The 26,874-nt window shown below is 46.6% G+C and overlaps 1 protein-coding gene across 1 annotated transcript; it reads left to right on the top strand.

The window, feature by feature from the left end:
- The first annotated feature begins 7,185 nt into the window (after positions 1–7,185).
- Ces4a (carboxylesterase 4A) lies at positions 7,186–25,037 on the top strand. Its single transcript, XM_021170645.2, has 14 exons — positions 7,186–7,264; positions 13,382–13,583; positions 17,327–17,468; positions 17,766–17,899; positions 18,164–18,317; positions 20,304–20,408; positions 20,491–20,595; positions 20,739–20,777; positions 21,443–21,583; positions 22,003–22,083; positions 22,459–22,615; positions 23,436–23,564; positions 23,739–23,811; positions 24,732–25,037. Exons 1-14 carry the CDS (start codon positions 7,186–7,188, stop codon positions 24,880–24,882), a joined length of 1,692 nt encoding a protein of 563 aa, XP_021026304.1. The 3' UTR covers positions 24,883–25,037.
- The last annotated feature ends 1,837 nt before the right edge of the window (positions 25,038–26,874 follow it).

Genomic DNA, 26,874 nt, shown 5'->3' with positions numbered 1-26,874 from the left:
AGGACATCCCACATATGTTTGAAAGGAGTGGGGTTGACCTGCTATCTTTCTATAGGTGGTGCACTGAAGTCATCACCTTGAAAATCCCCTGCCTCTTGGATTCTTAGAATCCTAGAACCTCAACTAAGTTAGACACCAGTGGCCTATCACCTGAAAAGGCTGCTCTAAATCAAAGGGCACATTCTGAAAGAGGTCACACTTGTAACTCAGAGACAGAAAAAAAAAAGACTCCAAATATGAATCTTGGCTTTGTTCTTTGTGCTGTCATTAAAATATACTCTGTACTTCTATATATTATATGCCCAATAATACACCTTTTATAACCCCTTTATGCTTCCCAGCCAAGTACTACTGAAGACTGAATTCAGGCAAGTTCTCTACTACTGACTATATCCCTACCCCCTTTTTATTTTGAGACACTGTCTCTCTAAGTCTCACATGTTGGCCCTGGCTTAACATGTAGCTCAGATGAGCCTCATTCTGTGATTTTCCTGCTTCAGCCTCCTTAGAAACTGGGATTATAGGCCTTGAGTCACCACACCTAGCCTCAGCTTTTAGTGTTTTGAAATGTGTGTATTGTTATGTAGCCCAGGTTGACCTGAAACTCTTTTTTTTTGGTTTTTCGAGACAGGGTTTCTCTGTATAGCCCTGGCTGTCCTGGAACTCACTTTGTAGACCAGACTGGCCTCGAACTCAGAAATCCGCCTGCCTCTGCCTCCCGAGTGCTGGGATTAAAGGCTTGCGCCACCACGCCCGGCGGCCTGAAACTCTTAATCTTCCTGACTCAGCCTCTCAAGAACTGAAGGAGACATCATGTCTGGCTGTGGTACTACCTTCTGTAATGACAACTTTCTATGGTGAGAATTTTGGTTTCTTTTACAAACACAGTAATATGGGTGCTAGAGAGATAGCTCAGTGGGTAAGAGCACTGACTATTCTTCCAGAGGACTCAGGTTCAATTCCCATCATCCAACTATCTGTAACTATGTGATCTGACACCTTCACAGACATACATGCAGACACCATTGCACGAAAAATAAAAACAAATTCTTTTTAAGACACAGCAATATTATAAGAATGTGTTTTCATTTCAATTCCAGGTGTGGGATGTGGGGCTGCCTCAGATTGTCCACAACAGCTGACTCTGATTTGCCTCATGCTCTAGCAGGAGCATGATTTTGCCAGCTGCAGATAGGTTCTGCAAATGTGTGACATTTGGAATTCTGGGTATTTTCAGAGTATATATGTAAATGCTAGACCCTGATAGAAGGGACTGGTTGGCTGGTTGGTGGTTGAATGTTGTTGGTTGCTGTTTGTCAAGTTGTAGTGTATGAAGAGACAAAAATAAGAAATTCGATATCCTAATGGCAAAGCTCAAATTTGCCCCAAGGAACTCTTTGTCCCCTAATCAGCAGGAAGTAGCCTAATGATGTCATCACTCCCTTTCCTACCCCTGACTTTATTTGAGGATATCTCTCGTCTTCTCCTCCTCCTCCTTCTCCTCCTTCTCCTTCTCCTCCTCCTTCTTCTTCCTTTTCTTCTTCTTCCTCCTCCTCCTCCTTCTTCTTCTTCTTTCTCTCTCTCTCTCTCTCTCTCTCTCTCTCTCTCTCTCTCTCTCTCTTTCTCTCTTTCTCTCTTTCTCTCTCCTATCCTTCTTTCTCTCATGCCTAGTGTCAGGTAGTTGAAAGGGAAGAAACAAATAGATGGGAAAGGGTGGAATAAAAAATAACCCACCGGGCCGGGCGTGGTGGCGCACGCCTTTAATCCCAGCACTTGGGAGGCAGAGGCAGGCGGATTTCTGAGTTCGAGGCCAGCCTGGGCTCCAGAGTGAGTTCCAGGACAGCCACGACTACACAGAGAAACCCTGTCTCGAAAAACCAAAAAAAAAAAAAATAACCCACGAAGTAGCCAAACGAATGCCTAAGACTTTCCTCTCCAAACAGTCAAGCAGCCTCGACTATGGAGAAAACACATGTACCCCAGGCAGTCATACCCACTATACTTCACAGTGACTTGTGGGATCTTTTACAAAAGTCATAAGAATTAGCCGTTGCTGACTTTATTTTTGCACGTTTGACCTCTGAGTCTCAGAAAGATTCTCTGAAACACGTGGACAGTGAACAGCTACGTGAGCTTGGAGTCCCATCTGTCAGACTCAGAGGGTGAAGTTCATTCCACGCTGTTGCCTGCTTTACATTTGTCCAGCCAGGACACTGAAAACTCTGTGCCAGGAGTTGGGAATGTAGCTCAGTTTGTAGGCTCCTTGACTAGCATGCACAAAACCTTGGGTTCACTCTCCAGCACTGTGTAAAACCGAGCATGCTTGTGATTGCAGCACTCAGGAATTAAACATAGGAGAATCAGAAATTCAAGCCCATACTCAGCTCCATATTGAGCTCAAGAACAGCCTGGACTACATGAAACCCTATTTTGAAGAAAGGAAGGGAGGGAGGGAGGCAGGCAGGGAGAGAGGGAGGGAGGGAGGGAGGGAGGGAGGGAGGGAGGGAGGGAGGGAGGGAGGGAGGGAGAGGGGGGAGGGAGGCAAGACAAACCTCTAAGCCAGCGTGGTGGTGCATGTCCATTATCCCAGGACTCCAGAGTTGGATGAAGTAAGATGGCAAGCTGGAGGCTAGCCCAAGCTACATAGCAAGACCTTATCACAAAATATGTAAAAAAAAGAAAGACCAAGAGGCTTAAGAAGAGCTGATATTTACTCTGACGCAATGATGTAGTAAAGCCAGTTACTGTCTGGCTACCTGATCCTCCGGGCACTATGTGTACTGGATGAGGCCATATGTTTCCCAGACGTGTCATCAGTGTTTCTGGCCCTGACACAACTGCTTTCCATGTGGGCCAGGTAAAAGGTAATTTCTTCCCTGGGGAAAGGCAGCAAGAGTCGAGCCAGCTGTTGGCAGGTCGGGTCCTAGAGGCCCACACAAAGCAGGCCAGGATTCTGGCACAGCTGGGTGAGGGAGTTTATGCATGGCTGGTCCACTAGGGACCTAGTGGGTGATCTCACCTCCTTTCCTGTCTTCTCTCACCACTCCCTGCTCCTAACTACCCCAAGCTTGGCCTGTTTTGAGTGACATACTAGGGTACTTGATGCATATTAGTGAGCTAATTTTATCAAGAGGTTTGGTGGTAGCTAGGCAGGGTTTTGCAACCTGAATTCCAGCATCCTATTGATGTGAGTGAGCTCTGTCCCCAAGGGACCCAGCAGAATGAGTTGCCAGTCAGGGGAAAGCGGGTCCATTACAACCTTGCTTTTGTTTTGGTTTTCTCTCCCACTGTTAGAGGCTGAACTGATGGCCCACATTTGCCAGAAAAGCATTTTACCCCTAAGCTATATCCTCCACTTCCTTCAGTTCTTATTTGGAGACAAGATCTTGCTAAATTGTCCAGGCCGTCCTTGAACCTGCAGTTCTTTTTGCCTCCCTCAGTTTAAGATTACAGACAAGTACTGCCATAACCGAGGCACTCAGCCTTCTTTTACCTAAATATAATAATAATAATAATAATAATAATCACATTTTTTAATGTATTTGGGGTAGACAGTGGTGGCCTTTAATCTCAGCACTCGGGAGGCAGAATCAAGCAGATCTCTGAGTTCAAGGCCAGCCTACTGGTCTACAGAGTGAGTTCCAGGACAGCCAAGAATACACAGAAAAAAACTTTTCTCAAAAAAAAAAAAATCCATCCTTTAAAATGTATTTGGGAGGAACCAGTGCCGAGTATGCGACAGGGCATGCTAATGGAGGTCAAAGAACAACCTACAGGTGTCATTCTCTCATTACACTGTGTGGATCCCAGGGATCGAATCCAAGTACACAAAGTTGGCAGCAGTCACCTTGAACCTTCTCACCCTCCCTTCTCCTTTTTTTTTTTTTTTTTTTTTAATTTTGAAGCAGGGTCTCACTAAATGGCCCAGGTCAGCCTAGCCTATTTTGATGTGTGCTTTGCATGGCCCATACTGGTCCTATGCAATATATATCTTCAAAATCTACCTGTTGGAGTTATTGAGCCACCCTGGCCTTTTCTCATGCACCAGTTTGCCTTGAGTATTTACAAGTTCAGAGTTCCTAGGCCCCACTGACTGTAAATCGAATATATTCTAAAACACAAATGCAACAAATCAAAATTGGGGGGAAAAATTAGCGAGTGTCTGTCCTACACTGTTTTCATGGTCGTTATTCCATAAGCAATGTGGTCCATTGGCCATTTAACAGCACTTACACGGTGCTGAATCTCATAAGAAGTCTAAGAACGATACGTTTGAATCTGAAAATTATTGCCCACACTCCAATCTCAGCAAGTACATGGCAGGAGGATCTCTCAAGTTGAAGATCCGCCCGAGCTGCACAGTGAGTTTGAGGTCAGACTAAACAGTTTGGGGAGACCCCATCTCAAAATCAAAGTGAGGTGCTGTGGATACAGCTCAGTGACAGAAAGAAAACATACATGTGGTATACAAGCCATAGGGTCAACCCCAGTACTGCAAAAGAAGTATTGGGAGGGTGCATAGAGGTCATGTGCAAACACTTTCCTGTTTTATGTAAGAGACGGGCATCTCAGGATTTTGGTATCTGGCAACGGGGAGGGACTTCTGGATCCCATCCCCCAAAGACTCCACGGAAGTGTTTTACTTTTGACAACAGCAGAGACAACGGGCCTGACAGTATTGAAAGTATTGCAAGCATGCTTTACTTGGGCCAAATGAGGTAATCCTAGCACTTAGGAAGCTGAGACCAGAGGATAAAGACCGCATCTCCCAAAAGTACAATAATCCACTTAGTCCTGACTACAGTCTTAGATTCTCAGTGCTCTTCTTGTATGGGTTTTTCAGATAGAGAATATGTGGTTCCGAAATTCATGTGATTTGCCCAAAGTCACACAGTGACGGAGCTCGGGTTCAAACCCAGGCAGCCTAGCTCAGAACCACCACACTAAGTTGGCTTGTACTGCAGAAGCTTATGAAACTCGCTATTGCCAGCCCTGGGTCGGGTGTTTTCTGTAGCTGTCCTGTTTCTCGCTTCCTTTTCCGGTAGTGTGGGAGTGAGGCTGTTGTCAACAAGGCTTTGTGAGACTGAACCTGCCAACAAGTCTTTGTGTATTTTGGATGGTCTCTCGGATCAAGTTTCTCAGTCAAAGGACACAGGCAAATTTCAGGTTCTTGCTTCATGCCGTCCAATTTGAGGAGACACTGGGTCATGACCATACTTGCTATCAGATGAGATACCGTGAGGGTGCGGTAGGGAGGAGATGCTTCCACTGCCTCTGAGATCCAAGTCATGGCAGGTGACCCACGTCAGCACATGGCATTTGCTAGAAAATCGTCTGGGAGTGTGGGCATAATTCCCAGGCCCCTTGGCCATCTAAGGCTGGAAAGGGCATGAGAAGATTGCACTGGGGAGGAAGTGGGAGATGGTGCCTCGCTGTGCATCCCTCTTCTTCCCCCTCCCCCAGCACTCTGTGTGTGTGTGTGTGTGTGTTGTGTGTACATGTATGTGCATGTTTACTTAAGTGTGTGTGAGCATGTGCCATGGTGCATACTTAGAGGTCAGAGGACAAGCTCAGGTGTCAGTCAGTCTTCACCTTAAACCTGGTTTCGCCGGGCGTGGTGGCGCACGCCTTTAATCCCAGCACTCGGGAGGCAGAGGCAGGCGGATTTCTGAGTTCGAGGCCAGCCTGGTCTACAGAGTGAGTTCCAGGACAGCCAAGGCTACACAGAGAAACCCTGCCTCGAAAAACCAAAAAAAAAAAAAAAAAAAACCTGGTTTCAGAGGGGCTCTTCATGCTGGCTTCTGCTGCTGCAGACACTTTCTGAGCTGGTTCCTAAGCTACCCAGATTCTCCTGTTTCTGCCTCCCATCTCACTGTAGAAGCACTGGGAGTGCAGACCCGTGCTACCGCGCCCAGAAATACACGGATTCTAAGAACTTAAACTCAGATCCCCAAGCTTGTGTGGCAAGTACTTTACCTACTGAATCATCTCTCTGGGCTTCCCATAGGAATCATTCTTAAAGGAGTATAGGACAGAACAATATTGCCCATTATGGAGGGGCTTGTCCAGCCCAGAGCCTGATGCCAGCAAACAGGGTGCTGCAGTCTAACACTGTGAATGGCGGGCAGACTATAAGGAGATTGGTTATACCCAACATACCAGATGGTTCCCATGTTGACCTTGCAGGCAATAACCCACCTTGAGCCTGTCTGAGGCCTGCCTTAGAGGAGTATGGAGCCCAATCAATGACGATTGGGCAGTGAACGTCGTATTCCTGAGGAGAGAGGAAAAGCCACAAGAATGGGTAAGGATTTCAATAAAGGACATTTCTGAGAACTCAGTGAATGGGCCTTGGAGAAAATGGTATATATCAATCACGTGTCAGATCTACAGAGCTGGAGACTATAAGTCAGTAAGAAAGACATGCCCTTACCTTTCACCCTCCCAGCACAGAAACCCCTAGATACCCATTTCCTAAAGGTATGCCAAGACTCCAGGACTCCCGCCTGATGTGTTAATAAAGATGGACCCATCTCTTCCCACCCAGCCCCACACTTGCTACTATAAACATCAGGCTCCATCCCCCTTTTCTGGCCGATTCCACAAAGGTCAACCTTTATTCCAGGGGGAACCTTTCCTCACTCACTACCCTGGTCTCACTAAGTGAACCTTCTCATGGTTGCCTTTAGTTCTAGACTCCAGTAGGAATGTGAGACTGGCCATACTCGCCACACTGACTTCCTGTTCCTGACACAGTCTTACCCTCTATGATGATCCTGTCTGAGAAACCTGTGCAGAGGAGCACCTACAAGAATCTGCACAAAGCAAAGGCAATCAGAGAACCCAGGGCTCTTCAGTCCAGGAAGAGCATGTCTGAGGGCTCCAGTCTTGGCTCCTACTCAATGGGTGAAGCTTGACTCGTACCTTCAAGCTGTTGCCAAATGAGCAAACTGGGCAGGGATTGCAGGCAAGCCAGTTTGGTTGAAGAGCCAAACCATACAGTGTGACCTGTCACCCCAAGGAGGAGGGACAAGGCTCCACAGCTGGCGAGAAGCTGGTCGTAACTCCTCCAGCCCCAGCCTCTGATGATGGGAATCAAGAAGATAAAGGCAGAACTGTCTGGTGCTTCCACACTGTGCTCAGAGCTCCCTTCTGACTCCAGAAGTGTGGGCATCACTGCAGCCCATGGCAGAAGCTGGCTGGAACATGAAGTGGATTCTGGGCTTGAGCCTCACCCTGTGCCTGGTAGTCCAGACAGCCTTAGGTAAGATAGTCACCTCTACTGGGGATCCCAGTCCTGGCTCAGCCACTTCTACACAGTGGGGCTTAGACAAGATCTAGGCAGATGGAGGGCAATATTTCAAAGCTCTTGTGTGCTAGATCTGAGCAAGTCACTTGTCCTCTGTGAGCCCCAAGACTGCTCTGCAAAGTGAGGACTGTGTCTCCTACCTCCTGGGATCAGCGAGGGACCTGAGAAGATGACTTGCCCCTGTCCCTCCTTCTGGCCTTTCCCCACTCCTTCCTGCCTTTTTTCTCCTAAGCAGATGTCCCACTTCCGCCTCCCTGTGCCATATATGGGCTCTATCTGTGCCTTTCTCCCCAGCATCCTTCTTTCTAAAATGAGTGTTATCCTCTGAACTGTGAAAACAACATAACACGTTAACAACTGTTTATTGAGGTATTCACTATACATACAACAAGATGCACATATCTGAAGATATAGATGATGTGACCACCATTCTGACAAAAATCTAGAATATTGCCAGGATTCTATGTGCCATTTCCCAGTCAACACCTCCAAAGTGACCACTCACTGTTCTGACCTCTATTGCAAATTTATTTTGCCTAAAAAATTACATCAGTTTTTTTCTTCTGTTTTAGTTCTTCTTCTTCTTCTTCTTCTTCTTCTTCTTCTTCTTCTTCTTCTTCTTCTTCTTCTTGTTTTAGAGCTTTGATAAAAACTGCTTTTTAGCATTTTGTGATATTACCTTCTTGTATATTTACACATAACTGTGGTATTAGCATGTGCACAATTTTAGTTTTAAGACGTTTTTATTCTTCTTTATACTTCTTGCCGGGCAGTGGTGGCACATGCCTGTAATCCTAGCACTTGGGAGGCAGAGGCAGGCAGATTTCTGAGTTCGAGGCCAGCCTGGTCTACAGAGTGAGTTCCAGGACAGCCAGGACTGCACAGAGAAACCCTATCTCAAAAAAAAACAAAAACAACAACAAAAAAATTATACTTCTTGAGTGTGTATGTGCATGAGTTCGTGTACACTTGTGTACGTGTGTGCTTGTGTGTGTGCATGTGTGTGTGTTCTTACTTGTGCATGCCACAGCACATTTGTGGAGGTTGGAAGACAAATTACAAAAGTCCATTTTTGCCCTCTACTGAGTGGATCCCAGAAGTCAAACTCAAATCATCAGGCTTAGCACCACACACCCTTGTCCTCTGAACCATCCTGGACAAACTGTAGCTGGCCCTACAGTTTTGTTGTTGTTGTTGCTGTTTTTTTTTTTTAATATGTGTTGGTATTTTGCCTGTATGTGTATCTAAAGGATGTCAGATCTCCTGGAACTGGAGTTCCAGACAGTTGTGAGCTGCCATGTGGATCCTGGCAATTGAACTCAGGACCTCTGGAAGAGCCGTCAATGCTCTTAATGGCTGAGCCATCTCTCTAGCTCCCTGCCCTACAGTTTTATACTCTGCTTATTTTTTCCACTTAAATTCTTATGGAAAGTAGTTTATAGCTTAAGTTTTTATTTACTTTACTTAGTTCCTAGATCTGAATGAGGCTCCAGCATCCACTGGAGTTCAGATCAACTTTTGCTTTAATCAAGGAGTGCATCAGTTGCTGGGTATGTTCCAGATCCTGATCACAATGGGATGTGTGTAACTAGCATCACACAGAATTGTACAGGTAATAATATATGAGTATCTTGCTGTGTGCATGGCTTATACCTCAATAAACTATAGCTAATGTGCTATGTTTTCACAGTTCAAAGAATACTGATTTTTTTTCCTAAAGAAATGCATTCTGTTTCAAAGTGAAGTCACTAAATCAAAGCACGTGAATATTTTATAACTCCCTATATGTTTTGCCAAGTTGTTTTTCCAAGGCATTGCGTTAATTTGTCCTCCACCCATGCTATATGTGAATGTCCTTTTCACTGTGTCATCTCCAGAACTGGGTGCTGTCATTCATTAACCTTTCAGGTGCCATCTGTAATTCTAGGCCTTGATAGTACTTTATGGACCCTAGTAAGGTATGGATACTAGTATTGGTGATTTTAAAGAATTTTTAGGGGGCCGAAGAGATGGATCAGTGGTTAAGAGCACTGACTGTCCTTCCAAAGGTCTTGAGTTCAAATCCCCACAACTACACAGTGGCTCACAACCATCTGTAATGAGATCTGATGCCCTCTTTTGGTGTGTCTGAAGACTGCTACAGTGTACTTAGATATAATAATAAATAAAATCTTTATAATAAAAAGAATTTTTAGTTAAAAAATTTAATCGTGTGTGTGTGTGTGTGTGTGTGTGTTCAAGAGTATGGGTGTTTCCACAGAGGCCAGAGGCACCTCATCTCTTGGAGTTATGCTTAAAGGTGATTATCAGCCACGTTGAATAGATGCTGGGAACAGAACTCAGGTCCCTCTGCAAGAATGATGAGTGTTCTTAATCACTGAGCCATCTCTCCAGCCCCAGTAATATTGATTTTTATTTTGTATGGCTGTGAGTTTTTTATTTTTATTTTTTCCCCAGACAAGGGCTTACTATCTAGCCTAGTGTAAAGTTTGTGTGTTTGTGTCTGTGTGTGTGTGAGAGAGAGAAAGAGAGAGAGAGAGAGACAGAGACAGAGACAGAGACAGACAGACAGACAGACAGACAGACAGACAGAGTAAGAGAGAGAAAATGAGGGGGGAGCATACTCGTATATGTAAATGCAGGCTCAGAGAACAATCTTGAGTTCTCACCATACCCCTTGTTTGACACAGGGTCTCTTTGTTGCTTCCCATCCCTGGCTGGGTATGCCAGTCTAGCTGGCCCAAGAGATTGCAACGACTCTCCTCTTTCCACTGCCCGAATCCCTGTAAGAGCAGAGTGATTAGACACTTACGCCATGCATTCAGCTTCTATGTGGGCTCTAAAGAATAAAACCCAGGTCCTCACTCTCGCACAGAAAATGTTTCTATCCACTGAACCATCTCCCCAGCCTTGAACTCCCAGCCTTGAACTAGTGATCCCCCTTCCTCTGCACGCCAAGTGCTGGATTACAGGTGTGCCACCACAGCTGGTTTAGAATATTGTTTTCATACGTGCTTCTGAGCTCCCTCTGGGTAACAGAGCCGACATTGGACTCGCCATGCCACTCCTCAGCAACGGTTTAGAACTCTTTCACATGGTTGTGACTGACTCCCTGGAGTCAACTAACTCCATGATTTACACCAGTCACGAGACATTCTATGTGTGATGTAAGCCTCTGAGCTTATTTCTGTCTGTAGAAGAATTTGTAGGAGATGGTACACACCTATAAGCCCAGCGCTTATGAGCCTGAGACAGGAGGATCACAAGGGTTGTTTCATGTGTGCATGCAATGTGTGTGTGTGGTGAGCACATGAATACAGGTCCACCCATGCAAGCGGAAGCCAGCAGACAGTGTTAGATGCAATGTGTGTGTGTGGTGAGCACGTGAATACAGGTCCACCCATGCAAGCGGAAGCCAGCAGACAGTGTTAGATGCAATGTGTGTGTGTGGTGAGCACGTGAATACAGGTCCACCCATGCAAGCGGAAGCCAGCAGACAGTGTTAGATGCAATGTGTGTGTGTGGTGAGCACGTGAATACAGGTCCACCCATGCAAGCGGAAGCCAGCAGACAGTGTTAGATGCAATGTGTGTGTGTGGTGAGCACATGAATACAGGTCCACCCGTGCAAGCAGAAGCCAGTAGACAGTGTTAGATGCAATGTGTGTGTGTGGTGAGCACATGAATACAGGTACACCCATGCAAGCGGAAGCCAGCAGACAGTGTTAGATGCAATGTGTGTGTGTGGTGAGCACGTGAATACAGGTCCACCCGTGCAAGCAGAAGCCAGCAGACAGTGTTAGATGCAATGTGTGTGTGTGGTGAGCACATGAATACAGGTCCACCCATGCAAGCGGAAGCCAGCAGACAGTGTTAGATGCAATGTGTGTGTGTGGTGAGCATGTGAATACAGGTCCACCCATGCAAGCGGAAGCCAGCAGACAGTGTTAGATGCAATGTGTGTGTGTGGTGAGCACATGAATACAGGTACACCCATGCAAGCGGAAGCCAGCAGACAGTGTTAGATGCAATGTGTGTGTGTGGTGAGCACGTGAATACAGGTACACCCATGCAAGCAGAAGCACGTGAATACAGGTCCACCCGTGCAAGCGGAAGCCAGCAGACTGTGTTAGGTGTCCTGTTCTATCATTTTCTGCCTTCTTCCTTTAAGACAAGATCTCTCGAGAAACCTAAAGCTTGCCATCTTTTGGCAAGGCCAGCTAGCCAGCGAGCCCCAGCAAGGATTATGAGTTGGAGTTCTGTTTGGGCTACAATAAACAGCAAGACTTTGTCTCAGAATCAAAAATAAAAGCAAAAGTCCAGGCATGGTGATACATCCCTTTAATCCTAACCCTTGTGAGGCAGAGGACTTAGGAATTCGGTTTAGATGGATGTTTTTAAGACATGATCCCTTGAAGTCCAAATGGCCTTGAACTCATGTAGCCAAGGATGATTTTGAACTCATGATCTTCCTGCCTCGGCCTCCCAAGAGCTATGCTTTCAGGTGTGTGTGTGCTGCCTTGTCTGGCTTGGGAATTTATATTTGACATCAATTCCTAAATGATTCTGAGCCATGGCTAAGGTGAGTAATAACTTGGGTCATATTTGCATTCTGTCCATTTACTGAATGAGTTCCAAGGAACAGGAACAAAGAGCGATTCTGTCTTGATAATCAGGGAGAGGTAGAAACCGACAAGGGCACTTAGAAAGGGACAATGAGTGTGAGACCTCAGCGACACTTGGCAGTCCAAGTGGGGCAGGAGAAGACCCTAGAAGAAGAGCACTCATAGACAAAGGGTGCATTTCAATTAGTCTATCTCGTATCTATTCCAAAAGCTGTCTAAGGTTTGAGTATGCTTGCAGTGTGTGTGTGTGTGTGTGTGTGTGTGTGTGTGTGTGTGTGTGTGTGTAAAATAAGTGCACTTGCTGCATAAGAACCAATATTTCAGACCTCCAGAAACAATGTAAAAAAAAAAAAAAACAACAACAGGGTTGTTTCCCCTGCCTGCCTGCAACCCCATCCCATGGATTGGAGGCAGAAACAGGGAATCTCTGGACCAAGATGTCTAAGCAGACTAAATAAAATGATGGCAAGCTCTGGGCTAGACGACAGATCCTGTCTCAGTACATAAGGGAGAAAACAATCAACTAAGACACCTGATGTCAACCTCAAGTCTCTATATGCACAAGCACACATGTGCACCTGCGCACACACATACATGCACTTACACACATCACACACACACACACACATTAAAACGTAGTTGACTGGGGGCCAGAGAGCTGGCTCAGCAATTAAGAGCACTGGCTGCTCTTGCAAAAAAAAAAAAAAAAAAAAAAAAAAGCCAGATTCTATTCCCAGCACCAACATGGCAGCCTACAGTTGTCTGTAATTCCAGTTCTAGAGGACCCAACACCCTATTCTGAATATGGTACACTGATGTACATACATGCAAAACACTCATAAACATAGGATTTTGCAATAGTTAAAAAATAATAATTGAGCCAAGAGTGGTGGCGCACGCCTTTAATCCCAGCACTCGGGAAGCAGAGGCAGGCGGAGTTCGAGGCCAGCCTGGTCTACAGAGTGAGTTCCAGGACAGCCAGGGCTACACAGAGAAACCCTGTCTCAGAAAAAATAATAATCATAATAATTAATTTGTTGATATATGTGTGTATTTGTATATGTATATGATGTATGTATATGTTTATTTTATGTGTATTGTATGTGGATATGTGAGTGGAGGTGGGTGCATGTGCATTGTATGTGCATGTGTATGTGTATGTGTATGTGCATGTGTATGTGTATATGTACCAATATAAAGCAAGCAGCAGCAGCTACCCGAGTCTGGTGGCACTCTTTTGCAATTCCAGCATTTGGGAGACTGGGTTAGAAGAATGATGAGTTCAAAACCAGCCTGAGTTATGAAGTGAGACTCTGGAGAGAGACAGGGGAAGAGCAGAAAGAGAGGAGAACGGAGGGGAGAATGGATTCCATGGCAGATGTACCAGAATCCCACCCATGGTTGAGAAGCATGAGAAGACAGAGTGACAGTCCCTCTTCTCTTCCCAGGTGCTTTGCACACCAAGGAACCTCTCCTGATCACCAAATACGGGATCCTCCAAGGAAAGCAAGTGCATGTGGGAGACACACCCATCCAAGTCTTCCTGGGAATCCCCTTCTCTAAACCTCCGGTGGGCACCCGCAGGTTTGCTCCTCCAGAGCCCCCGCTACCCTGGAACGGCATCAGAGATGCCACCACCTACCCACCTTCGTAAGTGCCAGAGGACTGTGGGCTGGTAGCTGAGCAGGCCTGAGAGGTAGAGCGGACCAGTGCCTAGAGTATCTCACTAGAAACACCCTGTGACTATAGCAAACCTGGAACCTATTCTTGGCTTCAGTTTCCAAACCTCTGCGCTGAGATTAGACCAAATGGCATTTAATCTATGATTAATGGAATGATCGTAGTGTTCAAGTTCAAGTGAGGGAAATCTAGACAAGCGGGATGTGATAACTGGCTATGCCACAGGACCTTCTGAGAAGCTGAATTTCCCAAATGTATCCCACCACCAGTTCTCATCCACACCCCGCATCTATGGATGATGGATGATGGATGGGCTCCAGCTTCGTAACAAACCCACATGGTACTACCAGATACTCCCTGCAGAGGGCGCTCCAAGGTGAGCACTTCAAGGGCTATTTCAGCTTTGACATTCCATTGTCTTGCTACTGCCTCCAGCCTTCACATAGCAAGACTTGAACAAGGATTGCCCTTTCCGTAGGCTTGGCAGTTCAGCCAAAACAAATATATTTACTGTTTATTCAGGCTACTGAATAATCAGCTGTCCAGAACATTGTGTGGCAATCATTAGCAATGTTCAGCATCAGTGGGTTAAAGCACAGGGCTTAGAATCTGAGTGTCAGGTGGTATTTAAAAAGGAAAAAGTCCTATGACTTCCACTTCAATGCCTATTTTTAGGAAGAGTTCCACTTTTAGGACATGATCAACTAGAGACCAAGGGTGATTTTGCTTTATGCCAACCATGGGTGAGGCACAGGCTCAATTTCAAGCAATATATACTGGGGCTTGAATATATAGTATATAGCATATAGCATATACTATATAGTATATGTTGTGTGCTATATGTTATGTGTTGTATGTTATATATTTTATGTTGTGTATTGTATTATATATTATGTATTACATATATATATATAATAATATATATTATTATATGCATGTAATACATGTTATACACATAAACTCAAGCCCCAGGCATTCTGATCCTCCTCTAGCTATTATTTGGAATCCCTGTCATCAGAACATGGAGTTACCATTGTTTGGAACTTGAAGATTGGGGTTTGGAAGTGAGGGTGCCCAGGTGCCCATTGTATACACATTTGGGTGTCAGTCATTGAAACTCACTACAAACTGTCAGAACAAGGGATGTTTGTATCTTGGAGATCAAAGACAGAGCTATGGAGCCAGGCACAATGGCACATGCCTGTTATACTAGCACTTGAGAGGTGGAGGCAGAAGGGTTAAGAGTTCAAGGCCAACCTCAGCTACATGGTAAGTTCAGGCCATCCTGGATTACAGAAGACCCTGTCTAGAAATGGAGGGAGGGAGGGAGGAAGGGAGGGAGGAAGAAAGGAAGGAAGGAAGGAAGGAAGGAAGGAAGGAAGGAAGGAAGGAAGGAAGATGACAGATAGATAGATAGATAGATAGATAGATAGATAGATAGATGATAGATAGATAGATAGATAGATAGATAGATAGATAGATAGATAGATAGATAGATAGACAGACAGACAGACAGACAGATAGATAGATAGATAGATAGATAGATAGATATGCTGCTTGCTGGTGACCTTTGAAGAGGCCAGGTAAGGTAGAAGGAGGACAATTGATTGAAGTTTATCCTGAGAGCTGGGGAGATAGGCTTAGTAAGTGCAGCACTTGGGTTACAAGTATGAGATCCTAAGTTCAAGGCCCAGAACGCACATAAAAAACCAAGAGCAATGGCAAGAATTTGGAGAGACAGACACAAGAGGGTCCCTGGGGCTCACCAGCCAGTCATCTACTCAGCAATATCCAAGTAATTGAGAGACCCTGCCTTAAAAAACAAAAACAAAAAACAAGATGGATAGGCCCCCATGAAGAATGATGCCAAGGACTTTTTTTTTCTGACCTCTGCATGTATGCACTAATCTACACACATGCACCTGCACACACAAGCTCCTTGGAAGAGAACTAGGAGTGCTGCTGACATAGGTGAGTGGGAGACACTAGGTTGGGACGAGGTAGGTTGAAGTGTTGTGGGAAGAACACAGGAAAGAGGGAAGGACACAAGAGAACTAACAGGGATAACAGGCAGACACGTATTCCTGCATTCAATCAAGGAAGGCCAGCCCCAGACTGATAAGTATAATCATTCCAGAGGCTAGGCCAGCAATGGGGAGTGGAGAGGTGGCCATATAGCCCACACTCTTCAAACACCTTAAAGTCCACGTATCACCCTTACTGAGTGCTAGAACACACTGCCATCCTGCTTGCCAGGAGTGGTTGAATTGTGCAGGAGAAAAAACAGATAATTGAAATAATTTCAACCAGCACTGTAGTCAAGAGTGGAGAAAGGTTTGTAGGACACAGAGGAGAGTGCCCATAAGAGGGGATACCATTTGAGCTGGCCTGAAACAGACGTGGAAGTGTGCGTGCTGGGCAAGGAAGAAAGCGTTTGGCAGAAGGCACAGAGGCACAAGGGTTTGGAAATCGCAGGAAAACAGCCATGCCTATCAGAAACAAAGGTGACTGGTAAGACCAGATGGGAAGGAAGAGCTAAGTCATACTGAGGGTGTCTGGATTTTTTTCTCTGAGGGCAGTGGGGAGCAGGTCTTCGCTATAGTTCAGACTGTTCCGGAATCCACTACACAGTCCAGAATACCCTTGATTACGGGTGTCGGCCACTGTGTCCCACGGAGAGGGTTTTAAGAAGGGCGGTGCAGTAGTCTCCTCTGGGTTGTGTTTTGCTTTGTTTTTAATCGCTTTTATCGGTGTCCTCCAGAGTAAGGTGAGCATGTTGTAGAACTGAGAAGAGCTTGAGGCTGTGTGTGTCCAGACCATAGATTTGTTAGTCTTGGCAGGACAACGGCCCTATTTTTGGAGTGGGAAAATAGGATCTAGAGCTCCTTGGTCTGCTTAGGAGATAACAGTCTGGGAGGGTGAGGCATGAAGACAGAGAGGGCTCCAAGTTTTGGCCTTTACTTCATCAGGAGTCTCCAACAAAGACTACCCAAGCTAAGGGGTCAACAATGAGACCCATGGTAGAAGGAAAGATAGACCCTGGGGAGCCCTGCCTGCCTTGGGGTCCTGGACCTGACCACTGGTTAAAAAAGAAATAAAAAAGAAGGAAGGAAGGAAGGAAGGAAGGAAGGAAGGAAGGAAGGAAGGAAGGAAGGAAGGAAGGAAGGAAGAAAAGAGAAAACAAGAAAAGAAGGAAGAAGAAAAGGAAAAAGAGGGCTGGAGAGATGGCTCAGTGGGTAAGAACACTGACTGTTCTTCCAAAGGTCCTGAGTTCAAATCCCAGCAACCACGTGGCTCACAACCACCCATAATGAGATCTGACACCCTCTTCTGGTGTGTCTGAAGTCAGCTACAATGTACTTATGCTTAATAATAAATAACTTTGAGCCAGAGCAATCAGGGACTGAGCGAGCGGGGACGACCTGAGCGAGAAGGGGTTCTAATAATTCAATTCCCAGTAACCACATGAAGGCTCACAACCATCTGTACAGCTGCAGTGTAGTCATATACATAAAACACATAAATAAATCTTTTTTTAAAAAAGGAAAAAGAAAAAGAAAGCATCAGCAGAAACACCCCCCCCCCAGGAGGCATGCGCACGTGCACGGAGCCTGCCAGGCTTGCTTTTGTCTTAGGTTCTCGCCCATCACTGCTAACCTGGGGGTTGAAATCATCTTCTTCATTACCAATCCAAACTCATTGCATGCCCACAGGTGCCTTCAGGAATCCTGGGGACAGATATTATCCATGTACCTTAACACGCGGAAACAGTATAAATGGCTGCATTTCAGTGAGGACTGCCTCTACCTGAATGTGTACGCGCCAGTGCTCGCCCCTGGGGCCCCTCTGCTGCCAGTGAGTTCTCTGTTTTCTGTTGTTGCTGTTGTTGTTGTTGTTTAATCTGAGTACACTGTAGCTGTCTTCAGACACACACTAGAAGAGGGCATCGGATCCCATGACAGACGGTTGTGAGCCACCATGTGGTTGCTGGGAATTGAACTCAGGACCTTTCCTGCTTTTCAGGAAAGCAGTCAGTGCTCTTAACCACTGAGCCATCTCTCCAGTCCCCAAGTACTCTGTTTTCTATTACCTGTTGTACCCCCTCTATCAATGTACAGACCAGCTCAGGCTTAGGCGACCTCTCTTGCCTAGGTGATGGTTTGGTTTCCTGGAGGTGCCTTCCTCGTCGGTTCGGCTTCCACCTACGAAGGCTCAGAGTTGGCGGCCCGTGGGAAAGTGGTGCTAGTGTTTCTGCAGTACAGGCTGGGCATCCTGGGCTTCTTCAGGTGGGCCTTGGGCCAGGAGCAGGGCGGTCACCTTCCTACCTACCCGTCCCAGGTGCAGAAGGCAGTCATTGACGGAAGGGGGCGTGGTCCGTGGGCCGGACTGAGTGAAGAGGGTGGCATATGCCGGGCCTGACACTGTGGAAGGAACCAGCGGGTGCTGGGTACCATGTCAACGGAGCGAGTCTAAGAAAGACTTGGTTGGGCAAATTGGCAGCTCTCTGAATCCTCACCATGGAACCCTGACCATGAATCTCATGTGCCTAGCACCGGCAACAGCCATGCCCGCGGGAACTGGGGGCTGCTGGACCAGATAGCTGCTTTGCGGTGGGTGCAGGAGAACATCGAAGCCTTTGGTGGAGACCCGGACAGTGTAACACTATTTGGTCAGTCGGCGGGAGCTATGAGCGTCTCAGGACTGGTGAGTGAGATTTCCAATGGACCAGCAGAGAAATAGGCCAGCATGTTCCCACATTGCACAGTCACATGTGCAGACCTGTATGTCCACAGACATGGGGGTCCACAGACATATTCTCACCCCTTGCCCAGGACAGCATTCCTGCCAAGGGGACAGCTGCTCACAGTCAAGGATGCTGTCTCTTCAAGAATAGCACCCATAGAGGTCATTGAGGTGGCTCCATAAGTGAATGTGCTTGCCAGCAAGGCTGATGACCTAAGTTATCATATCTAGCATGGTCTCAAAAGCCACAGCTGTAATTAGGCTGAAACTTGAGAGCTTTCTATGTGACAGGTATTCTTCTATAACCCTTATGTGTATTACTTTATTTATTTCTCCCAATCCAAAAGAAAAAAAAAAAAGAATTAGGTGTGGTGGTCTTAAAACTTGGAGGTGGGGAGGCTGGAGAGATGGGTCAGAGGTTAAGAGCACTGGCTGCTCTTCCAGAGAACCCTGGTTCAATTCCCAGCACCCACAAAGCAGCTCACAACTGTCTATAATGCCAGTTCCAGAGGATGTGACATCCTTACACCAATACACATTTTAAAAAGGGGGGGGGGCAGGCATGGTGGCACACACCTTTAATCCCAGCACTTGGGAGGCAGAGGCAGGCAGATTTCTGAGTTCAAGGCCAGCCTGGTCTACAAGGTGAGTTCCAGGACATCCAGGGCTATACAGAGAAACCCTGTCTCGAAAAAGCAAAATTAAATAAAATTAAATAAATAAATAGAATTTATCAAAAAACAAAAAAACAAAAACAAAAACAAAAAAAACCTTGAGGGAGATGAGAGATTCAAGGGCAGCCTCAGCTACATAGTAAATCTGAACCCAGTATGGACAACACAAGAAGATTCTGTCTAAAAATAAAAATAAAAAAATTTTAATTTTTTAAAAAATCCAAAGAGACAGGTAGATATGTAATTCCCAATGTTCCAGAGAGACCAAAAGTACCTGTCCAGCCTGAGCTACACAGCAAGGCCCTCCCTGTCCAAAACTAACAAATTAATTGACCAAATAAATAAATAATCTTGCAGACAAAGACAATGATGCACAGAAAATGAAGTTAACTATTTTAAGTGAGCTATCAAGCCAGGATAGGTTTTGCTCTGTGGCTTGGTTTGGCTTGGATATTTTTGTTATTTGCAAACACTGTGTCTTAATCTGTTGCTCTTGCCAGCCTCAGGCGTGGTATGTAGACCAAGCTGCCCCAGAATTTGTTATGAAGACAAGGTTGACCTCGGGTGTATGGCTTACAACCATCCCTCTGAGAACAGGGACAGCTTTTAAGCAGGAAAATAAGATTGGATGTGGATTAGATGGGGGCTCTCGGTCTTCTGCAAGGAGCGGAACTACAAAGAAGTAGGAACTCGGACTTGGAGGCCATCTGGGAGGTGAAAGAGCAGGGTTTATCCCAGAAGAGACAATGAGGGCAGGAAGAATGGAAAGCAGAGGGTGCTCATTGAGTGGTTCACATGGCCAAATGTTCAGGACTAGAACAGCTGCACATAGCAGAAAGCAGAGGAAGGACAGCCCCCAAGCTGGGTGAATAATGTCAAAAGAGAGGCTCTGCCCAGTTTGAGGTTGACTAGAGCAGGTTTGAGACACATAAATTCTAAGATAGCCAAAGATCTAACTCCTCCAAGAGAGCTGTTAGCACAGGTCATTGGAGCTGTGGTGATGGGGGTCCCACCTACCTGCATTTGTAACCTGTAGCAGAGAAAGACCCTCTTATTCATACCTCTGATATCCTTGGATCAACTCTGGGACCTCTAGAGACCTCTGCATAGGCCAGAGTCTGAAAGGTGTTGGCTTTAAATCTAGGCTCTAGCCTATAACCCTCCAAGGTGCTCATCTCTCAGGCTGCTCAGAAATGGTCAGGCAGGCACCCCAAAACAACTCAAATGACCCTAGATACGGATCTCATGGGTACTCTGTTTCTAACCCCTACAGATGATATCACCCCTAGCCCAGGGCCTGTTCCATCAAGCCATCTCCCAGAGTGGTACTGCGGTCCTGAAAGCCTTCATCACTCCCGATCCACTGACGTCAGCCAAGGTGAGCATCACTCCTCTCCCAGAGCTCAGCAGGTGGGGAGAAGGATAGAAGCATCCCTGTATACCCCCCTTCTCATCTGCAGAAGATTGCTCACCTGGCTGGCTGCGACCACAATAGCACGAAGGTCATGGTGGAATGCCTGAGGTCTCTCTCAGCGAAGGAGGTGATGCTTGTTTCCAAGAGGATGGTACGTAGAACATGTCAGTTGCCTTCCCTGTCAGCCTGCATGCTGTAGCTACCCATCGATGCTTCCCTAGGGAACCTGTCTCTGGCACACACTGGGGGAATTTCTCTTGATTCCTATCTTTTTTTTCTCTCTCTCCTTTACAGTCATTCTTTCAGGCTAACTCCCATAAAGATCCAAAGGAGGTGAGTCAGCAGTGTTTATTAAATACCTACTGTGTGCCAGGTTCTTGGGATACTTAAGGAACTTTTCAGGCCAAATTCCCTTCCCTGGTGAAATTGTTGCCCCACCAGAAAGAGATAATAAGCCCTATAAATAAATTAACTACTCATCTTCCTAGGAGGTACAGCAACAGGGGAAGGCATGGTAAAGGGAGTATAATTTTAAATGTAATGAATTATACATGCCTCATTGAAGTGATATATCGTACAGATTTTCAAGAGATAAAGAATGGACTATGGAGCCGGGCGTGGTGGTGCACGCCTTTAATCCCAGCACTCGGGAGGCAGAGGCAGGCAGATTTCTGAGTTTGAGGCCAGCCTGGTCTACAAAGTGAGTTCCAGGACAGCTAGGGCTACACAGAGAAACCCTGTCTCAAAGAAAAAAAAAAAAAAGAATGGACTATGAGGATGGCTGGAGCAAGCATCTGAAGTCTAAGCAGCCTGGTTCTATCTGTCCTTGTCCCTCCTCATGTGCACCTTCCTGAGTATCATTACCGGTGATCTCACTTTTTACCAAAAAGGCTGAAGTTAGAACAGCTCTTGATACAGGCTGAGCTGAGCGTCCAGGTCGCAAAGGCCCTCAGAGGATATATGGGATGACCAGCTGGAAATTACCCCTGGCCTTGCAGATCGTGTGGTTCCTGAGCCCGGTGGTAGATGGTGTGGTGTTCCCAGAAGATCCTGTGCTGCTCCTGACCCGGCGGCAGGTTAAACCTGTGCCCTACCTCCTGGGTGTCAACAACGCAGAGTTCGAGTGGAACTTGCCTTTTGTGAGTGGATAGGAAAGGCTCTAGCCTGCTCACCACTATGGGTTTGCAGAAGATGCCCCTGGGACACTGTTTGGATACCAAGTCAGATCTTAATGGCCCCACTGAGGATGCAAAAGTCACCTGTATTCCCTGGCCAGGAATGGTTGAGGGGAGATAGGAGAGGAGTTGTCAACCCCTGAGCCTCCAAACAACTATACATCCTAGTGGCTTCCTTTACTCCTTGGGTCAGGGCAAATGTTCTAGCTCAGAATGGGCCCTCCCTGCTCTGCTCCCGTTCAGAACCAGGTGGCAACGTCAGACAGTGAAGAAAGATAGGTTGTGGGCCTTTCTTGGGAAGTGTCTTCTCTGAGAATTCTACGTGTAAATAGGCAAGACCTCAGACCTGACCCAGGACCTCTGGGTCCTTCTCTTCTGAGCAGCTCATGAAGGTTCGGCTAAATCAGCATATGATGAACCAAACCAACATCAACAAAATACTCTGGAGTTTCAACGTTCTGCTGGTGAGGGGTCCCATGGGCAGGGTTATTCAGTGTGAACAGGACTATATCCCCCACCCCGCAACACCTACATACATTTCTTTTAAAATGTAGGACCTGCTCTCTGAGCAGGGGGTCCTGAGTCAGATGAGATCATTCTTGGAGAATCCTAAAGGAGTTTGACATGGGATGAGATGTGCTCATGGGCAAGGTCCCTGAAGCATCTTTGGGGTCATAGGAGGCAAAAATGGGAATAAGAATAAATCATGATAGAGACCTTCCTAGAAATCCCATTCCCAAAAGTCCTGGGGGGCTGAGGCTGGGTGCAAGCCAATGGTGTACCCTCCCTGGCCCAGCTGGTGCAGCAGGCCTCAGGGTAAGTCTTGCATCCTGGCTCAGAATATCACTAAGGAGCAGATCCCAGTGGTGGCAAGAGAGTATTTGAATGACGCTATCAGTAACCATGACTGGAAGATGTTCCGAAATCGCTTGATAGACCTAATTGGAGATGCCACCTTTGTCTACACCACACTCCAAGCTGCGAGGTACCACCGAGGTATGGGGTCCCTAAGAGTAACCACACTGCTCCCCTGTACTCTTCAGCTGGGCTCCTTCCAACTAGGGTAACCCCCTCTTCCCCACTTTCTCCACACTTTGAGCTAGACTAGGACTCCAAGAGGCCACAGAAAAAGCAGTAAAAAACAGAGGAAGAGCTGTCCCTTAGGAATAAGGGCTAAACCTCAGCCTCCCTAGAGGAGAAAGCTGGAGTCGCAGAAATAGTGCCTAGGTTAAGAGCAACTTAAAAGCCAGGCTGAGGGCTGGAGAGATGGCTCAGTGGTTAAGAGCACTGAATACTCTTCCAGAGGTCCTGAGTTCAATTCCCAGCAACTACATGGTGGCTCACAACCATCTGTAATGGGATCTGATGCCCTCTTCTGAAGACAGTGACAGTGTACTCACATACATAAAATAAATAAATCTAAAAAAAAAAAAAAAAAAAAGTCAGGCTGACTGGGCTTGGGAAAATGAGTCTGAGAGGTCAAAGGTGAAGCTGGAGAGGACAGCCACTGAAGGCCCTTAAATACCGTGTCCCGAACAGAAAGCTCAGAAAAGGGAAGATGACAGCTTCCATGGCCCTTGCCATAATCTTGCCAATTAGGTTTTAGTGTTCCCAGCATCTGCAGATGAGGAACTGTAGCGAGTTTGAGTGGCTTGCCCACTGTCATTTAGTGATGTCTAATGCAGGCAGGGTTCTAATTTGCTCAGTGATTCTAAGTCTGAATCCCTGCCTGACTTCGGCGGATGCAGTGCTTGAGGTAGATGGCGAGCTCAGGCAGAGACTTCCTGTAGTTCTCATCCATTTCATTTACTCACAGATGCTGGCTCCCCCGTCTATCTGTACGAGTTCAAGCACCATGCTTCTTCGGGCATCATCATCAAACCTTACGATGGAGCAGACCATGGAGACGAGCTTTCCTATCTCTTTGGAAGACCTTTCTCCAAAGGTCCTGACACCTAATCTCCCCACTGTGTAGAAAGACCCTCACCTCTACTGGCTGACCACAGGCACTAGGGACTATTCAGTCCCTAGTGTGCCGTGTACTCCCAGATGCAGAGTTGGGAGGTTGGCACCCCATGCCAAGTTCTTTGCAAAATACCACATCCTCTTCTACCCCCAGGCTCATCTGCAGGTGAGGAAAAGGAATTCAGCCTCCAGATGATGAAATACTGGGCCAACTTTGCTCACACTGGGTGAGTCTAACCCCTTACACATATAGACAACATTAGGCCTGTAGGAACTACACAGTCAAGCCTGGGCCCTTCTCTTTTTCCTTGGCTGTCGTGGGATGCTAAAGGCCCCTGAAATGTTTCCCTTCTGTCTCGTGATGCGCACTCTTCATTCGCCCAAGCCTCCAACAGCATCTCACCAATATCCTCCTTTGTATCCCACCCTAGCACTGGAAACTGGGGTTCAAGGATGCCTGTCATAAGCATGTGCTACATCCTCCTACCCCACCCCATGAAAACAAGATCCCAAACAGGCACAGTGAGAGCTGTCCCTTGGGGACCCTCAAAGAGGGGTCTGGTCCTATTTGAGTGGCAGCGGTAGCCTGAAGCAGAGGCGGCAGGCACTTGATCTGAGCTTTGGGTCCCCTGTGTGTGTTTTCCTAGGTCCACCTTCTCTCCTCTGTCCTCCTGTGATGCTGGAGGAGCAGTTCTGAAATATCTAACTGAGTTCCTCACTTGCTCAAGACCCTTGATCATGCCCCCAGAGTAAAGTTCCATCCCCTTAGCCTGGCGGGGAAAGCCCTTAAAAATGTTTCCTGTGGCATTGTTCTTTCTGCACACCTTCCTCTTTATGCTCACCCAGATCTTCCCTAGCCTTGTACTGCCTGGAAGCTCACTTCCCCCACCTCCTTCCCTGGGCCTTGCTGTGGAGCCTGTGCTGGCCTCAAACTCAACAATTCTCCTGCCTTCACCTCTGGAGTACTGGGACTCTTGCATGTTCACCATCACACCCAATTAGCTCTTCTACTCTTTCATAAAGATCTAAGTATCATTGCCACAAAGCCTTCTTGGGTCTCAGCTCCCCGAGTGAAGGTAAATGAGAGAGGGATGCAAGAGGGGCAAGCCAAATGAATGACAAGAATCTATGTCTTTTGGGGGGTCAGGAACCCCAATGGCGAAAAGCTGCCCTACTGGCCACGCTTTGATAAGGATGAGAAGTACCTGCAGTTGGACTTCGATACAAGAGTGGGTGTGAAGCTCAAGGAGAAAAAGATGGCTTTCTGGAGTCAGCTGCGCCAGTCTCAGAAACCTTAGAAGCACCAGCTGTACTGAGAGTGACCAAGCAAGAGGGAGCTATCCTACCATTCTGCCTCAAGGAGACTGGCCCTGGATACATCTGAGGACAGGAGTCCTCTCCACTCAATCTAGGACATGTAAATATTTCTGACTGCCTTCAGGCTGTAGCTGGAACCCTAGTCCATCGTATGGGGCTTAGTACTACCAGTCTAGCCTGATGTCCCATAACACCTTATAGCTCATTATCTAAACCAAGCCAGGGCCTTTCATCCCCCGCCCCACCTTAGTCCCATCTCAGAACCATCTCTTGTCTCCATTTCATAAGACCTCGTATCCTTCATGATGTATCTGCAGCCCTCTCTTATGGAAAGTTCACACACTGCCACTTCCTGTCATTGTACCCTGCCGTGATTGATCATCTACTCTGTTCAACTTACTTACTGATGATGGCCTCGAGGCCCCCAGACAATCCATTCATGATATGGTGAAAAGCTTTGATGGCTTGGGATCTGTATCCTCTTCTCACACTCACCTCCCCCGGGGTGCTTCCAAAGCCTGTACCTAGAGATTGTCCTCAATAAAAACTATGTTGACTTGATCCTTGCAGACTTGATCTCTGTAAAATAGGTGAAGTGGATGTGATCGCAGTTTGAGCCCTTCGAGTAACAGAACATTGCTGCTGGCTGCTTCCTGGGCTGTGCTTGCTAGAGGGACTGAAGCCAAGGCATTTGGACTGCAAAGGATTTTGCTGGTGCCAGATGTGGGAATGAACACCTGTAATCTCGGCATTTGGAACGTGAGAAAGGAGGGTCCAGGTGTTCATGGTCATCTCCAGCCACACAGAGTTTGAGTCCAGCCCAGATGACATAAGACCCCCATCTCAAAAAGAACAAGACAGAGGAGAGAGAGAGAGAGAGAGAGAGAGAGAGAGAGAGAGAGAGAGAGAGAGAGAGAGAGAGAGAGAGAGAAGAAGGAGGAGAAGGAGGAGGAGGAGAAAGAGGAGGAGGAGGAGGAGGAGGAGGAAGCATGGCTCATTTCTTCTCTTATCTCAAGTCTATCATCCTTCTCCCCATGGATATTAGAACACCACAGCCACCCCATGCTCACAGCCGTTAGGTCTTACCCTTCCATCCTCCTCACTGTCCAGTACATACATATCCCAACCTGTTCCACAAAATGTACACTTGTTTTTTTCTCTCCCTCTCCCCCTCCCCCTTCTTCTCCCTCTCCCTCTCTGTCTGTGTGTCTGTGTGCATGTACACAGATGTGTGTTCCTGTTCCCGTGTGAATGTCAGAATACAACTTTCAACTGCTCTCTCCCTCCACCACGTGGGTTCCAGGAATCAAACAAAAGTCATAAGATCTGGAAACAAGCCCCTTTATCCAACTGAGCTATCTCTGCAGTCACCCGCTTTCTTTTTTAAAATTTGGGTTTAATTTTTTTAAATCTATGTATACATATCTATGTCTATGCCGCGTATGTGTGGCTGCCCACGGAAGCCAGAGGAAGACGTCAGATCTCCCGGAGCTAGAGTTACAAGTGGTTGTGAGCTACCTGACTGGGGTGCTGGGAACTGAACTCGAGTCCTCTGGAAGAGCAGCAAGTGCTCAAATGGTCTGCTGAGTCATGTCTCCGCTCCCCAGACTTCTGCTTTCTGTCTTTGTGAATTTGATTCCTTTAGGCACCTTATAGTTCCAGATGAGACTCATATTCTTGTCCTTTTGTGCCTAGCATAATACCTATAAGGTCCACCCATATTGTTGAATGTAGCAATTTTGTTCTGTTTCAAAGCTGAAAACCTTGTGTGATATATCTATAACTATATCTATATTTATATCTAGCGATCAATCAATAGATATTTAGATTCCATTAGATATTTGAGTTGTTAGAAAGAGGGAAAAAAGAGTTGAGTTCTTTCCACCTCTTGGTTACTGTGACAAACGCAGCCACACTTGTGTAACACTCCACTGTAACAGAAAGTAGACTGATACATCCTCTAAGAAAGTAAT

Source organism: Mus caroli, unplaced genomic scaffold (assembly GCF_978045245.1).
Source record: "Mus caroli unplaced genomic scaffold, Mus_caroli_1 scaffold_10, whole genome shotgun sequence".
In the NCBI taxonomy this organism is placed as follows: domain Eukaryota; kingdom Metazoa; phylum Chordata; class Mammalia; order Rodentia; family Muridae; genus Mus; species Mus caroli.
Note: the sequence above shows the minus strand (reverse complement) of the source record. Positions and strands in the feature narration are given on the sequence as shown.

Excerpts from the sequence above, each read along its gene's own strand:
- Ces4a (XM_021170645.2), top strand. The coding sequence starts at position 7,186 with ATGGCAGAAGCTGGCTGGAACATGAAGTGGATTCTGGGCTTGAGCCTC. Across the intron at positions 13,584-17,326 it reads GCCACCACCTACCCACCTTC|GTGCCTTCAGGAATCCTGGG; the intron begins GTAAGTGCCAGA and ends GCATGCCCACAG. Across the intron at positions 20,409-20,490 it reads ATCCACTGACGTCAGCCAAG|AAGATTGCTCACCTGGCTGG; the intron begins GTGAGCATCACT and ends TCTCATCTGCAG.